General features: G+C 30.3%; 2 protein-coding genes across 2 annotated transcripts; both read right to left on the reverse strand.

Moving 5' to 3' along the window:
* Window positions 1-264: 264 nt before the first annotated feature.
* On the reverse strand, window positions 265-1,539 carry LOC112782966 (protein ALP1-like). The gene is made up of 3 exons (XM_029297480.1): window positions 1,138-1,539; window positions 830-1,055; window positions 265-737 (listed from the first exon to the last, which is right to left on the reverse strand). Exons 1-3 carry the CDS (start codon window positions 1,537-1,539, stop codon window positions 265-267), a joined length of 1,101 nt encoding a protein of 366 aa, XP_029153313.1.
* Window positions 1,540-10,947: 9,408 nt separating this feature from the next.
* LOC112791768 (F-box/kelch-repeat protein At1g23390) lies at window positions 10,948-12,721 on the reverse strand. The gene has a single exon (XM_025834726.3). The coding sequence runs from the start codon at window positions 12,338-12,340 to the stop codon at window positions 11,168-11,170; it is 1,173 nt and encodes a 390-aa protein (XP_025690511.1). The 5' UTR covers window positions 12,341-12,721; the 3' UTR covers window positions 10,948-11,167.
* Window positions 12,722-16,035: the final 3,314 nt, after the last annotated feature.

Here is a 16,035-nt window from a genome sequence, read left to right on the forward strand (position 1 = left end):
GCCAAGCAGAATTTTAGCAAATCAATACTGGGTAGTAGATTTGTAATAAAGTAACACTACAATAAACTAACAATTGCAACAGAATTTAAATAATTACTAGTAGAATATCAACATAATTCAACAATTTCAACCAAATTAGAACACAACTAATTAAACCTAGTATGCAAATACATTCAGCCTAAAAAAACTCAAATAATTTCAAGAGAAACAATTTATAGTACACGACACTTGCAGATATAATAAAACTAGGAAAAATTTAAAACTCTACGCGGCATGTTCTCCTCTCCATATTTCCCACATCTCATTTGCTAAGTCCTCACGCCATTGAGTCCACTCATGGCTACTTTCCATAGCATCAATCACGTCGGCTTCATCAACAACAATGTCATCTCCAACGGGTATATGCTTTGGTAAAAGAGTTGCATCTTCTTCGGGATCAACATCCATGTTCATGCGAATATAATTTTGTAACAAACAACACACAATAATAATGTGGCTTTGGATTCTAATTGGATAGAATGAGGGGCTTCGTAGAATTGCCCATCTCTTCTTAAGCAGCCCAAAGCACCGCTCAATCACATTCCTAGCCGATGAATGCTTCTTATTAAATAACTCTAGACGATTTTGTGGTGCACGGTGACCTTGAGCCCACTCATTGACATGATACCGGAGATTTCTATAAGGAGATAAAAATCCTCTACCATTGGTATAGCCAGCGTCCACTAAATAATAAGACCCTAAAATGGAAGGATGGAAAAATTATAAGGGGTATATCGTAATTCTTTAATAGATAGCTAATGCACTTATCAAGAGATTAATTTAAATATACCAACAGGTATTTTCAAGCCATTACGTCGAGTAATGGCATCTCTAAGTACCCTTGAATCAGATGCCGATCCTTCCCAACCGCTAAGGACATAGACGAAATTCATGTTCCGATTGCAAACTCCTAAGACATTGGTGGATATTCTAGATTTCCTTGTCCGATACCTAGATTTATCACTCTTGGGGACTGTGACATCTATGTAAGTGTCATCTAATGCTCCTAGACAACCCTATCAAATGGATACAACAAAATAGTTATTACATACAAATAAAGTTGACCAATACAAATTTAAAGTTTATGCAACACCTTACCTTAAACCATTTCCATCTGGGATCTATAGAATCTTCTGGTACAGGGTCTGCCTTTGCAAATAACACACTTTGGACACGCAAAACTGAACCTAACACCTTATGAAAATACCTACTAACAGTTTCACCAGACCTATAAAATCTAACTTGTACATTGCGATTTTTGGTATGATAAGCTAATATAATCAAGAAAGTTGCTACTTGCTCGCCTATGCCAACATGACCATCATCATCTAACCCACCTTGAACTTGTAGCAATTCACACAAATTAGCAAATGCATTCAAACTCATTCTTAACTCCCATATGCAATTTCTATCTCCACCCGCCCCAATGATGTTATCTAATGCATCTCGCCTTAATGACAATGTGTTCACTCTTCGTCCAATTGAAGAATGACCCCTCATTCTATTCCTAATATACATATATAAAGTAACTAAAAGAAACAACATCATCGGATTGCGTTCTCATGATCCAGTAATATCCAACACATAGCTTAAATTGTTCAAAACGATCCATCTCACTTCCTAAGAAACAATAAAAAAATAAATGCATAAAAATAAAATAAATTCTAATACCCAGTTTGACAACACTCAAGAGTAAACTTTTCTTTATCATTTTAATTAAACTACAAGTAGAGAAAACACCCATTACATAATCACATACTCATATTAGCAAGCTAACAGTTTTTGATACATAAATGGAGAACTCTTAATTTATTACAGTTGCTAATTTTTTTTGCACTATAAATCGGAAATAAAATTCAAGGTAAAAACATATTAATAAATATCAAAACTAAGCAATCAACCAGTTGGCTCAGATTTCATGAACAAAACAGCAAATAAATTATTGGGATCTAATTAAATATAAGTCATCAAGTGGAGATACACAATGCTCCGTTATGATAACAAGTTTACAATTGGGACTAAGTACAAGAAGCTCTCAAATGGACTCAAATTCATAATTTTGAAACATCAAATTGATTCAAATTGAACCATAATACTATGACATTATCTTTTTATTTGTTACCATCACTTATAATTTATTTTATTGACCAAATCAGAGAAAACAAGATAACCCAACATAATACTCCAGCTAAACTCTAAACATAATACTCTAACCGAATCCCATTAAAAATACATATCCAAAATAGAAGATTACCCAACACATAAGTGTTCAAAAAAAAAATTGGATATCCAATATAGCAACATACAAATCCAATATACAAACAAACAAGAAGATTACGATTATTTCAAACCTTGAGCTGAGCTTTCTAGCACAGATGAAGGAGAAAGATTGTGATAGAACAATAAAAAGCTTTAGCAGATCGAACAACACACACATGAAGAAGATTTACAAAGCTGCAAAAGCGAAAAAACAGAAGAGAAAAGATTAGAACTAGTTAGGGTTTGTGAAAAGGAGAAGGAGATTATCATAGAATAACAACAACTTTCACAAAATCAACCAACGCATACATACGATGGATAATACACGAAGCTTCGGAAAACAAATGACAAGGGCTGAGAACTGATTAGGGTTTGTAAATAGAGAAGGAGATATTTGGAATTTTAAAAAATTGATGAGGATAAAATGGTCCAAAATAAAATTTTAGATCTGTGTCCAAGACTTTTGTTCCGTGTCTCACCATTTTATTAAGACACTAAAAACATATATATTGTGTATGCTTATAGATATGCGTGTATTTCTAATTTTTGTGTCTTACTAACCAAACACCAGATACGTTCTACCGTGTCTATGTCTTGCCCTGAAAGACACACTAACCAAACGCAGTGTTGATGTCTGTTAAAACTAAGACCGTAACAAATCAATGTGAAAATGAAACCTAAAATCCACAACAATGATTATGTATCAACATCATTTTATTATTTAATTTTAACCATATTATATATATACAAAAAAACCAATTACTAAATCATATATCAATATATAATATGAGATGTTTAGAAATAATTGAGAGTAATAATATTTTTCAAGGAAAATTTCTTGTTATTTGGACATAATATTTCTTAATTTGGGATGTGGATCAACGGGATATTATTTATGAGACGGATTGTGTGGAAGCGTTTAATTTTGTTACTAGTCACTAAAATGATTTTGGGTTTATTGATCCATTATCAGTGCTCAAAAGAGATATTATGCATTGGAATTAGTGTGTTAATTTTTATTTCATTATGAGATATGCAAACACGGTGACAGACATTATAACAAAGATGGTCAACTAATGAAGAGATCTTGGCAGAATTGCCACATATGAAATTGAGCACAATTTTGCAAAGAAATAGCCTGTTTGTTTCTCAAGAATAAATGGGAAACATGCTCAATACCATTTGATTGAGCAGTTGACCCAACCCCTTGTTGTTTGAAGAAAAACTCCACTTCAATTGGTATTTTTTCACGAAAAGCAAACATGAGATAATAAATCCAGTCTTTCACTAAGATTTCGAAGAAGTTACAACTTTCTCATGTGAGCTTTCTTCACCTTAAAAGGAGTTTAAAAATAGTCTTTGAAATTTAAAAATACTAACAAAATATTAAAATAAATAAATTAAAAAATACTACCAAATCAGATTGATATAAATTATATGATATTTAAATATCTAATCAAATCAATTAGTTGATATAGTTAATTTATCGTAATAACTTGTATTTAATGAGTTAAAAGAAATAAATCGGAAATATTCTCAGAAACATATAAAAAAATATTTTTCATTTAGGTAAAAACGAACTAGAGAATAACATACCCTTCAAGGATGATAAACATCTCATGTCATAAAACAACTCATTCCAAAAACTTAAATTGATTTTGGAGTTCACCAAGGATCGAATTCTTGACCTTTTAGATCTAGAACTCTAATACCATGTTATGAATCCACTCGTCCAAAAAACGTAATCTGACAGGACAATGTAACACTAATGGTCATATCTCTAATTCTTTCTAAATCTTCATTCTACACATTGTACGCTTAGGTCATTAACTCCCTATACTTTCTCAATAACATATATTCCAAGATAGATATCTGAAACTGAGATGGGAAGATGGGCCTGCAAATAGCCCCTATATGGAAAGATGGGCCTGCAAGTAGAATAACTGATTTGATCATGAATGAGAGGGGGATTTGATTCAAAGTCGCGAACAATGCTTCTTGTTTGCCTCTCAAGTCGAATCAGATATCAGATTGTGAAATCCAATTTGGGGCCATTCCAGCACTACGACCCAACTGAAGGTGAAGGTGAGACAAGAGAGTTTGATGATGATGATAATAGTAGTAGAAAAGACGAGGATAATTTTAAATATTTGGATAATTTTTTATCAGTGTCAATCAAAAATTAACATTTTAATATTTTTGTGATATGGATTGTATTTTTTAACGGATAAAACGTTAATTTTGATCTGTTATAGATAGTTTTGTCGGTATTTTAATTTTTTATGAATAAAAATAGTTATTTTTTAATAAACTATAAATGGGGAAATTAGAGATTGTGATGTTGTTAAAGAAACCAAACCCATAACCTTCAACGAATTCATTAAACGAAGATGGATCAAAGTTATCTAATTAGTAGGGCATGCCAATAAATAATTAATGAGGATAAGGGGCCCTTCTTTGCAATCGGGGTTAGTGATGGACTGTGACATCCATTAAAGGCAATAGATATTCATATAATGATGGAAAACGAAATTTGTTGTACCGTACGTATCCAAAAGACACCTTCAAAACATGTGCTTAGATTTTCCAATATATTGATTGAACCATATTGCACACTATTTTTACTGACAACAATACTTAGTAATAAAGTAAATTTTGGCTATTTTTTATTTTTTTAATATTATCGTTTTATTAAGATATAATTTAGGGTTGCCAAATAGAAAAATCTATTTTATTTTGTCAAAAGTCTACTATATAGTGGATTGACTGTTTTGTTCTATTTAATAAGATGGTTTTAAATTCTTTTCCTGCCTTATTTATTGATAGGTTAATAGGTTAAATTTGTCAAATTTCTTTTTTTTAAATATAAACCATTAATATAAACAATATATATATATAATAACTTTACAATTATTTCAATAAATTTATAATTTTTAAAGACATAAAAAAATTATAAGTTCTAAATTCACAAATATTAAAATTTTTAAAATTAAAAATATGTAATAAATATAATTATAAACCAAATTTTTTGAAACAAAATAATAAAACTAACATTGTCCAAAACAAAACAAACATTATCCAAAACATATAATTAAACATCTTCAAGTAGGGGTAGGGATGTACATGACCCGGTCTGGCTCCAAACATTTTAGGGGCTAATTTGGTGTGATTTTACCATGTCTAGAATCGGGTAAGAGTCTCAGAAATAGACCCGATCATTATTTCAAGTCGGGTCCGGGTCAAAGCGAACCCGGCTTCACCTGACCCATGTGCACCCTAAGGAAAATAAAAAAGATATATATGTTTTAAATTAATTTCAATATTATGTTATATTAATTATAAGCTTATTGTTTTATTTTTAATCACACTTATTAAATTAGAAAATAGATCAAAGAATCAGCAAATTAGAATTAATAGACAAATTCAAATTCAAATATGGATATCAACTTTTCGGTATCAAGTTTTTTCTTTATAAATAAGTGCATCATAAATAAGTTTCTTTATAAATTATTGTTAAATCTTCAAAGATCCAATTTTCACCCGATTTGGACCCGGTATAGTTGTGGCCCAAAAATATTTAGGTTTCATCGGATCTAGAGTCGGGTTAGAATCTAAAAAATAGACCCGGTATATATTTAGGGTCGAATTTAGGTCAGAACAAACTCGATTTTACCGGACCCATGAACACCCCTAAATATGGGTGACAAATGGGCCTAAATCTGCCGGGCCAGCCCGCGTAATTAGTCAAAAAAGGCGGGCCGGTCTGAAAAATTGAGACCACTACACATCGAAAGTCCATTTAACTCGTACCGTTTAAACCGTGCTTTGGCAAGGCGGACTTCTCCACCAGGCTTAGGGTTTTTTTGAAAATGTTCTAATTTAGTGTGTTGGATTATATTTTATGTTTGATTGATTATGTTCTAAATTTGTAGATGTTTAATTATATTTTTTGAACAATATTTATTTTACTTTGGACAATGTTGGTTTTATTATTTTGTTTCAAAAAATTTAGTTTATGATTATGTTTATTATATATTTATAATTATAAAGACTTTAATATTTGTGAATTTAGAAATTATATTTTTTTATATTTTTAGAAATTATAAATTTATTAAAATGGTTATGAAATTATATATATTATTTAATACTTAATAATAAAAAAAAGAGATTTTGCAGGTTTGGCCCACCAGCCCACTATTAGGCGGGGCGGAGTAAAATTTTAGGACTGCCTCATGAGACAGGGTGGGGAGGGCTTTTGGCGGGGGCAGGATGGGTTTTCTGTTTGTCACCCCTATCTTCAAGTTTATAATCAATCAAATATAAAACATAATTTAAAATATAACTTAAAACATCTTCAATTATTATCTTTATTTTTTGTAGATTAATAATATTATAGAAATTTATAAAAAAACGGTCTAATAAAATAATATCTACTAATTTATCAGAGAAGTTCGTTCCACTCCGCTAAAACCTGCTAAAAACCTATAAATTAGATGAAATAGATTAGACAAACTTTTTAAATTTAACCTTTTTAAATTTTCAACCTAACTCTTTTTTTTAGGCTAGTTATGCAGATTCAACCTAGCAGATTTTGATCTATTTGCCGTCTCTATCTAATATAGATGTATACAATCATTTACAAGAAGAAGAGAAGTACAAAAAAAATGCGAGAAACTTGCTCAGAATCAATTCAATGTTTGATCATTAAATAATATAATTTAATTCATTAAATAAGGTTGATCAACATAATAAATATTTTGCTCATCTTTTAACAAAAGTGTCATGCTAGATTCCGTGGATATTAGAGAGAAAAATTTTATTGAAAGACAATGTTTATTCTTTTATAAGATTTCAAACGGATGGAATTTACATTATCATATAAATTCTTAAAGGTAAAAGAGAAAAAAAATCATATTTTATATATAAAAAACAAATTTAAACATCAACAGAATTTATTATTTTTAATTACTAATTTAATTCTTTTAATTTAATAATCCAACAATATATTTTTAGTTTATGCTTTTAACTATTATTATTAATTAATTACTGAAAAAAAAAACTAGGTTTCTAACTTTCTTCTTATATATAAAAAGTTATGACGTGTGACTTTCTAAGTAAGTTACTTGCATAAATGATCCTGTGTGTATATGGTGGAGGGTAAGGGTGTACTGATGGTGGTCTGCCATGGGTTTAACTATGTAAGTCCTCGTGACTTATGGGGAGCATGGAATGGTGGTCGGTAATAAATAACAATATAATATGACCGTGATTAGAGAAGTCAAATGAATATCGTGAATATAATAATATGCAATTGTGTGAAAACTTGAATAATTAAAATTGCGTGAATAATATGTTCAAGCTAATGGGCCTCCACTTGTTTTCACAAAGTCAATCACACAATCCACTTAATTGTTGTTAGGTTTTTAGCCCTTCAAACAACCCCGAAACACTAAGGATTGTTTTCGTATTGTTGTAATTTTTGTTTTTAGCTTAACAAAAAACACATTATTATACATGAACCTAAATTCTCTATTATTTTTGAACCTAAATATATAACAATTAATTTAAAAACTAATTTGTTTTGTATGTACGAATTTTTTTTTTAAGGAAAAGTCTAGGGGACCAGCAATTTTGTTGAATTTTTGCCAGCATATAACCAGCAGAGAAAAGTGAGCCATTGGATGAAATCTCACACCAATTTCACACCATCAAATCATCATTAATAATTAGTTGATGGCTAACAATCACAAAAATTACTGACCCCTAACATTGCTTTTTTTTTATAAAAATAGTACATCATGCAAGCTGTCCCACTTATCTTTAATCTTTTTAATAATATAATTATGACTCCTCTAATGTATTATTTGACCTACATATAAAAATAAAAATATATTACATGGTATATAGGCTGTCATACTTGACCCCCAAAGTCCAAACTTGTCGCCTGTAGAAATAAAATAACATTTGCACGGGTTGCTTAAATAATCAACATAACAACCCTCCTCAATCTAATCTAGCAATTACAAATAAACACAATGTAAAAGGATTTATATATAATTATATATCCATATTTGTCCATATCACCATTCCCACCAACTACATCAGAACAAATCCTCCTTCTACGAGCCACGACTTTCTAATATTTACTTGGTTTTTTAAGTGCAATAATCGCAACACTGCCATTACCATATCTGCTGCTTTTTCGACTTAATAAGTTCTTGTGGAGCCCATACAAGATGGAAACAGCTTTTCCATGGTTTCAGTTATTATTAAGTCTATAATAATCGAAAATGAACCATGAAATGACGGGTTTTATAACTTCTTTCAAATTGCAATTATTTTAGAACTTTAAAATGACAGGATAGTACAATTGGATTGTCACTACTAAAAAAATAGATAAAAAAAATTTAAAAACAAATTACTCTATTTCTCGAAGAGATATTAAAATTATATTGTTCTCTTCTATTTGTAAAATATATATATATTTTTATAATTTTTAAAATATTTTTAATTTATTTTAAATTTTTAGTGTTAAAAATTAATTTTATCTATTTTTTAAGAAAAAATAAATTATTTTTTATAAAAATATTTTTTAGTTAAAATTTTATTTTTTATTATTAAATTTTACTTACCAAAATACTTTCTAATAAAATTTTTTTATTAATTAAATTATATTTTTAAAAAAATTTAATAATTAATTTTTTTTTCTAAAATACCTTTTCAATAATTTTTTAATTATTAAATTATAATTTTGCCAAATTTTTATTAACAATTATAGTTATATTTTACTATTAATTTTTCAATATCAATATATATGATTTAACATTAAATAAAAAAATATTGATAAAATTATTTTCTGATATCAATATATATTAATTGTTATACATATTAACAATGGTAAGATTTTTTTATTTAATATTAAAATAATATATATTGATATCGAAAAATTAATAATAAAATATAAAAATAATTGTTAACAAAAATTTTAGTAAAATTACAATTTAATAATTTAAAAATTATTGAAGAATATTTTAGAAAAAATAATTTAATTATTAAATATTTTTAAAAAAATATTTTGGTAAAAATATAATTTAATTAATAAAAAAATAATTTATTAAAAAATATTTTTGTAAGTAAAATTTAATGAAAAAAATAAAATTTTTATTAAAAGGTATTTTTGTAAAAGATAATTTATTTTTTTAAAATAGATAAAGTTAACATTAATTACCACAAAAATTTAAAATGGATTAAAGAAGAAATTTTTTAAAAATTATAAAAAAGGAGAATGTATATTTTACAAATAAAAAGAAAAAATATTTTAATATTTTTTAGAGGAGAAAAGTGAAATGTTTTCAAAAATTAATCTTAAGATATTTATATATATATTTTTTATATTTTAATATATGTATAGGAACAATTAGGCTCATTTTTTTTGTTATTGGAGGCATGTATGTGATGTGTGGTGTTATGGGGGTATAGTGGTGTTAGACCAAGATGTGGGGACAATTTTTTTTGATTTGTGATTTAACAAGTCGGACTATAGGAATTGTTTTGGAAAAAAAATATAATGATTAAATTGGATGGTCTGATTTGCAAGAGAAAAATTTTAAATTTTGAAAGAAGTAAATCGGATCGTTTGTGTTGTACAAAACTTTTTTTTTTTAATAAAACAAAAAATTGGACTGTCCAAATTCTCTAAGAATACTCATACCGTCCGATTTGTAGTTTCCTGATACCACACACCTGTAAAACATGCTACTCTTTTATGTTGTTGTCCTACACCGTTAGGGATGTCAATGGGGCGGGGCGGGACGGGGGCGGGGGATGTAATCTCCATTCCCACCCTGATCCCCACCGTGGGGGATAATTGTCTCCATCCCTATTTTTCGCGTTCTCCGTGTTTTTTGCGGGGCTCCATTCCCCATCCCCTTATGTTTAACATTCATATGAAAATTATAGTAAAAAATATCAAAAAATAAAAAACAAACTAAAAAATACTATTATAAACACACAAACGTATCTTATCCAAGATTATAAGTCCACAAATACAACATAGTAAATTATAGTTCATAAAATAAAATCTTAAAATACAATTTTCATTCTAAAAAAAACAATTAGATATAGTCTTTAACATCAAGTGGAAACTGGAGAGAGTTGGGGCTGTGGGAGATAATAGCATATGGTGCTGTGGGAGTTTTGGAATTTGAACAAAGTGGAGATGGAAAAGAGTTGGGACTGAAAATAGAGAGTAGATGGGACAGCAAACAACACAGTGAATAAAAAAGACTGAATAATAGAATTAGAGTTTTTTAATTGGTGAAATTACTAAAACCTCTATATTAGAAATAAAGTAAAATTATTTAAGAAATTTTAAACATTCGAGAAATTATCGGGAATGAGGCGGAGATCCTCGTTCAAGTTCTACGTCTGTTTCAGAAAAATTTTGTTCCCCATCTCCATTCCTATAAAAAAAATTTTCTACCATTAGAGTTCCATTCGAGACGGTCTCCGCAAAAATTCTAGCTTCATGGAAATTTTTGACACCCCTATCCACCGTACCTTCTCCATAATAAAATTAAAAAGCGGAACAATTAACTGGCAATTGATTTTCAGGCGTACATAGAGAAAAACATAAAGGATATAACGGGATAAGAATCAAAGATGAAGATGAGGCATTTTCATTGCGCGATCATGAATGACTAGAGAAACAACCACACAAAATATATGATTAATGAAACTTTATCAAAGTAACCACTAAGGCGCTAGCATTCATTACTCAAAAGTCAAAACACTTATCTACTACCCCCTCAATTTACCACATACCCTTGCCATTGAGGCAATCAAGCTTACTTCTTTGCATTCAACATTTTTAAGTTTCAATCCACTCCCTCGTCTCTTTCACAACAAACCCGCAATTCTCCGAAACCGCTCTCTGCAGATCTTCAAGCCCAACATTGCTGCCGCAAACCACTACTCTCTGCATCCGACCTCCCTCCTCCACCACCGCGTTTCTCAGGCTCCACCATTCACACCCGCCGTTTTCCCTGACCTCACAAACCACCATCTCCTCCGGCTCCGACGGGTTCCCTACGTAAACGAAATCCCCCACCGTCGTTACAGTGACCGACGCCACCGCACCGCAACCGTCCTCCCCCTTAAGCTTCTCCACCATCTCCTCCGGCATAGCCGCCAGCTCCTCGCACCAATGCTCCCCCGATCCAAACCCTAACTCCCCATTCACTTTCCACAGTTTCACTCCCTTCACGTTCTCCGCGTCGCCGATTGTTCCCGCCACGATCAAACAGTTCCTCAACGTTCCAATCACGCAGCAGAAAACTCCGTCGTCGGGGCGAAGGTGGTACGGTCCGTGCCAGATTCCGGCGCCACAGTCAAACGAGTACGTCACACCGGAGTTTTTCTCCGTCACGAAAACCATGTCTCCTGTGACGGCAACGGAAAGCCACGTAGACGCTGAGGAGTCCTTCAGGATTGCCGGCATAGACTGACACCGGATCCACGCACCGGAATCCGCATCGTACATCTCCACCGCGAGGGGATCATCCTCGAAGTCGCACACGCCGCCAGCGACGACGATCTTGCTTCCCACGCTGGCAACCACGGGGTCGATGCGCCACACGCGCGGTGGATGCACGTGGTGCCAGTCATGGTGGAGAGTGTCAACGGAGAAGGAGAATCTGCCAGGGGAGATGGCGTAGAGGACCGTGGAGTGGGAAGAGCGTATAGCGGATGACAAATTTATGGGAGGCGCGTGGATCCGAACCCAGGCACGGGAGCGTGGGTCGTAGGCGTGGGAGGTTGTCACGTGATATGCACGTGGGCTCTGGACATGCACGGTGAGCCAGGGCTTGATGGGGTTGATTTGGAGGGAAGTGGAGACGGCGCGCTCCCACGCCTTGGACACGTGGCGTGCTGGCACGAGGTGGACAAGTGGCACGTGAGATAATACAGCCTCTAAGATGTCTCCATAGATTGGAGCTTCGTTCTCTTGTTGGTGTTCTTGGAGCTTCTTTTCTTTCGCCATTAGAGTACTTGGCTTTCTACTCTGGTTTTCTTTTCTTTTATTCGACTTACAAGTGATATCTGGAACCCGGTGTTTCTATAAGTAGAGGCGTGGAAAATATGAACTTAAATTACCAAAAGAAAACATTGTATTTTAAGGACGGCTGATAATTTTTATTATGAAAAAATCTAGGGGACCAACTTTGTTAAATTTTAGCGAAAAATTAATTAATAAAAGAAAAGTGAATAATTTTATATTATTGAATAAAATTTTATATCATTCAAAATATCATTATTATAAATCACAAAAATTATTGACACTCATTTTTTATTATTGTCACCTGTATTTTTTTATTGATTTCAATTAAAAAATTTCAAGAGTTATATATATATATATTGATTTATTGATTTGATAGCTCAAGTTAAATTTAGTAGAGATATAATTATTTGTGTGGCTTTTTTTAATAAATTTAAGTTTTAAAAATTAATTTTATAATATGTAATTCTTGTATTTTTTATGAAATATATGTATAATGTTGTGTTGCATTATTGGTGGGCCATTGTTAGAATTGATATATAAATCGTTGTTTCTTTTTATATATTAAGGGTAAAGTATTATTTTTGTCTCAACGTTTAGATAAATTTTATTTGTGTCTCTAATATTTAAATTGTCTTATTTATATTGTAAAAGTGATTTAATGTTATTCTGCCGTCAATTACACATCATGAACGCTTTAGTTTGAGTTTTAAAAATCTCTTCTTGAAGTTAGAATACAAATGTCTAAGATAGAATCGATGATCTACTTTGAAAGATAACTCATCAAAAATTGAAACTAATTCTTACAACATTTACAGAATTCACTTTTCTAGGGACATAATTGAATATAAACACAAATAGTGGATAAATATTAAAATCAAACACATCCAAATGAAGTCACAAAAAAAACACATTCAAATGAGATCCAATTGAGGATGAATACATCAAAGTGAGAATAATTGAAAAATATAATTTGATTTGTTAGTGTAATTAATAATAAAATAACATTGAATCACTTTTATAAACGTTAGGAATACAAATAAAACGATTTAAATGTTAAAAACACAAATAAAATTTACTCCAATCATTGGAGATAAAAATAATACTTTACTCATATATTAATCAAATAATAAATCGAATTGATTAATTTCGTTTTATTTTATGTAAATGAAATGTATTTTCTTAGTTAATATTAATTGACTATATCCGATTTAATTTATATAATTAATACAATATTCATACATAAATCAAAACTATTTAATTCGATTTATTATTATAATGTAAAAATTAAATTTATCTAATTCAATTTATATAATTAAATATTTTGAGACATCTACAAAATACTTTTTACTTTTAAGTGATTCGCATAATTTTGACATAAGTGGTTTATTTAAGCTAAGGTATAAAGTTACATTTGGTTGAGAAACGTAACTTGTGTGCGGTACATAGTTACATTATTGCGGCCATCCACGAAATTATGAAGGTCAATATACTCAATTATAATAGTTAAAAAATTAGTTTTTGAAATTTTTTAATTAAATTAATCTTTTAAAAATTTTAAATTAATTATTTTAATTTTTTTAATTATTTTTATTATTAATAGTGTTAAAATTTATTAATATGATATGTTAAAGTAATATCACAATACAACACATATCTAATAATTATAATTAACGATAAACATGATAAGTTTATGAAATTAGATTAAATCAATTTTAAATTGAATAATTTTAATACTTCAAGTTTTTTCTTTAATTAAATTTTGATTTAATCTAATTTCATTAACTTAAATAATCAATTAACACTCTTATGTGTATTATAATATCATTTAATAAATCATATTAACAAATTTTAATCTTATTTAACAAAAAATGATAAAAAAAACTAACGTAATTAATTTAAAATTTTTAAAAAATAAATTTAATTAAAAAAATTGAAAACTAATTTTAAAAAATGAATAATTTTTCATAAACAAATTATACCATTTATCCAAATTCTGAATAATCATACCTATAAAAAAAATAGCTGAATAATTATATATTTAATCACAGCAGATAATAATATTAATAATCTGCAATTGATTGATGTTCTGCTAATTAACTGCTACATCATTTCTGCTCGGATTTGTGTTTTAGGCACGCACGAGGTCTTTCTTGGTATTTTACCATTTTTTTATTCTTTTAATTTATTTTTTACATCCAGTATTTAATATCCATTAAAGATTAAATATTAGATTAGTTTCATAAAATTAATCAAAATCAATAATTCCTTGAATGATTTTGCCAAATATTTTGTATAATTCTATCATATTAATTTTTTATAAATATTAAATTAATTTACATTTTTTCATGTCCTTGGTCAAAATTTTTTGCGGTCGAAAATGAGAATTTATTCATTAAAATATATATTTTGTTTGAATTGAGATAACCATGAGACCGTTATATTAGTAAACGGCATATTGTAATGGGACCGGCTAAACGGTGATATGACATCCATATCAAGACTAGAACATGGTTGTTGCAGAAAATTAAATTAAAAAGGCGTAATACGTATACCCATTAATATTGTTAATATAGTTAATGCTCTAGCCAACCTTGTTTATATTCATGAGCTCGTCTTGGTGGCATTCAATATTATTTTTGCATATATTAATATTAGTTAAAAAGTCAAAAGTCAGAGTTTATTACAAATACATTTACCAAATTACTTTTTGTTTTGGTCTAAAACTGGTCCAAGGTATAGATCGGTGACAGCCGAAAGAGTACTGGCAGCGTCTTTCTCTTGTGCGTTGCACTACAAATTCCTTCTTCGTCTGAACAATGTGAAAAACTTGTAAAAAGGACTTTGATATCTAAATCAGTTCGTGATCAAATAATAATAATAACAATATTTCGCTGAATTCTATTTTGTGTGTGTATCTGATGTTTTTGTTAAGTTACTTGTAGTATCTTATTTATACTTGAACAAGTGCGTTTGTTATGACCCCAAAATTCTTAGAATATGAGCCGAGAGATAGCGTGGATCTTTCTTGTTTGGTACAACTGACTTTGACCTAACTGATCTGAGGTATAAGGTCGGCTGGAGTTATTGGATACGGGTCACAGCTCCCAAGCTTGACTTGTTAATGTTGGTAGCAAGTTAAGCTTTTGTCTGAATATCCGACGTTATATCTATTTTACTTGTATCCGAGCCCCCAAGCTCAACATGATGTCGACTCGTTAGTAATTGCTGCTTTTGTCGTTTGATAATTACTGTGCATTTGTTGTCCCTAGAAACCACCAAGGCACGTTTGCAATAAATAGTAGTGGGGTATTGGTTCGAGGTAATCATGACCGCTAAGCTTTTGGTTATCTGAACGGTTTCTTTGATATGACGGCTAGGGTTGATCTATTTGTTTATTTCCTTGCTAATGTTTACTTGAACACTCTTTAGTTTACTTGTGTTGGACAAATATACTAAGTCTAAGAGGATGGCAACAAAATGTTAGTCTTTTCATTTCTTTGTTTCTCTGTGTTTTTGCTGAGTTCTTAACTATGAAAAAGCCAAAGGATAAAGTAGTGGAGGTTAAAGACGACCTGTATGAGTGGGTGCATGCGGACGTTAAATGTCGCACTTTTCTTCTTCAGAGTGTGAAGGGTTTATCTATTTTTAATACCGTGAACTGGGTTCATGGTGGCTCC

Source organism: Arachis hypogaea, chromosome 3 (assembly GCF_003086295.3).
Source record: "Arachis hypogaea cultivar Tifrunner chromosome 3, arahy.Tifrunner.gnm2.J5K5, whole genome shotgun sequence".
Lineage (NCBI taxonomy): Eukaryota > Viridiplantae > Streptophyta > Magnoliopsida > Fabales > Fabaceae > Arachis > Arachis hypogaea.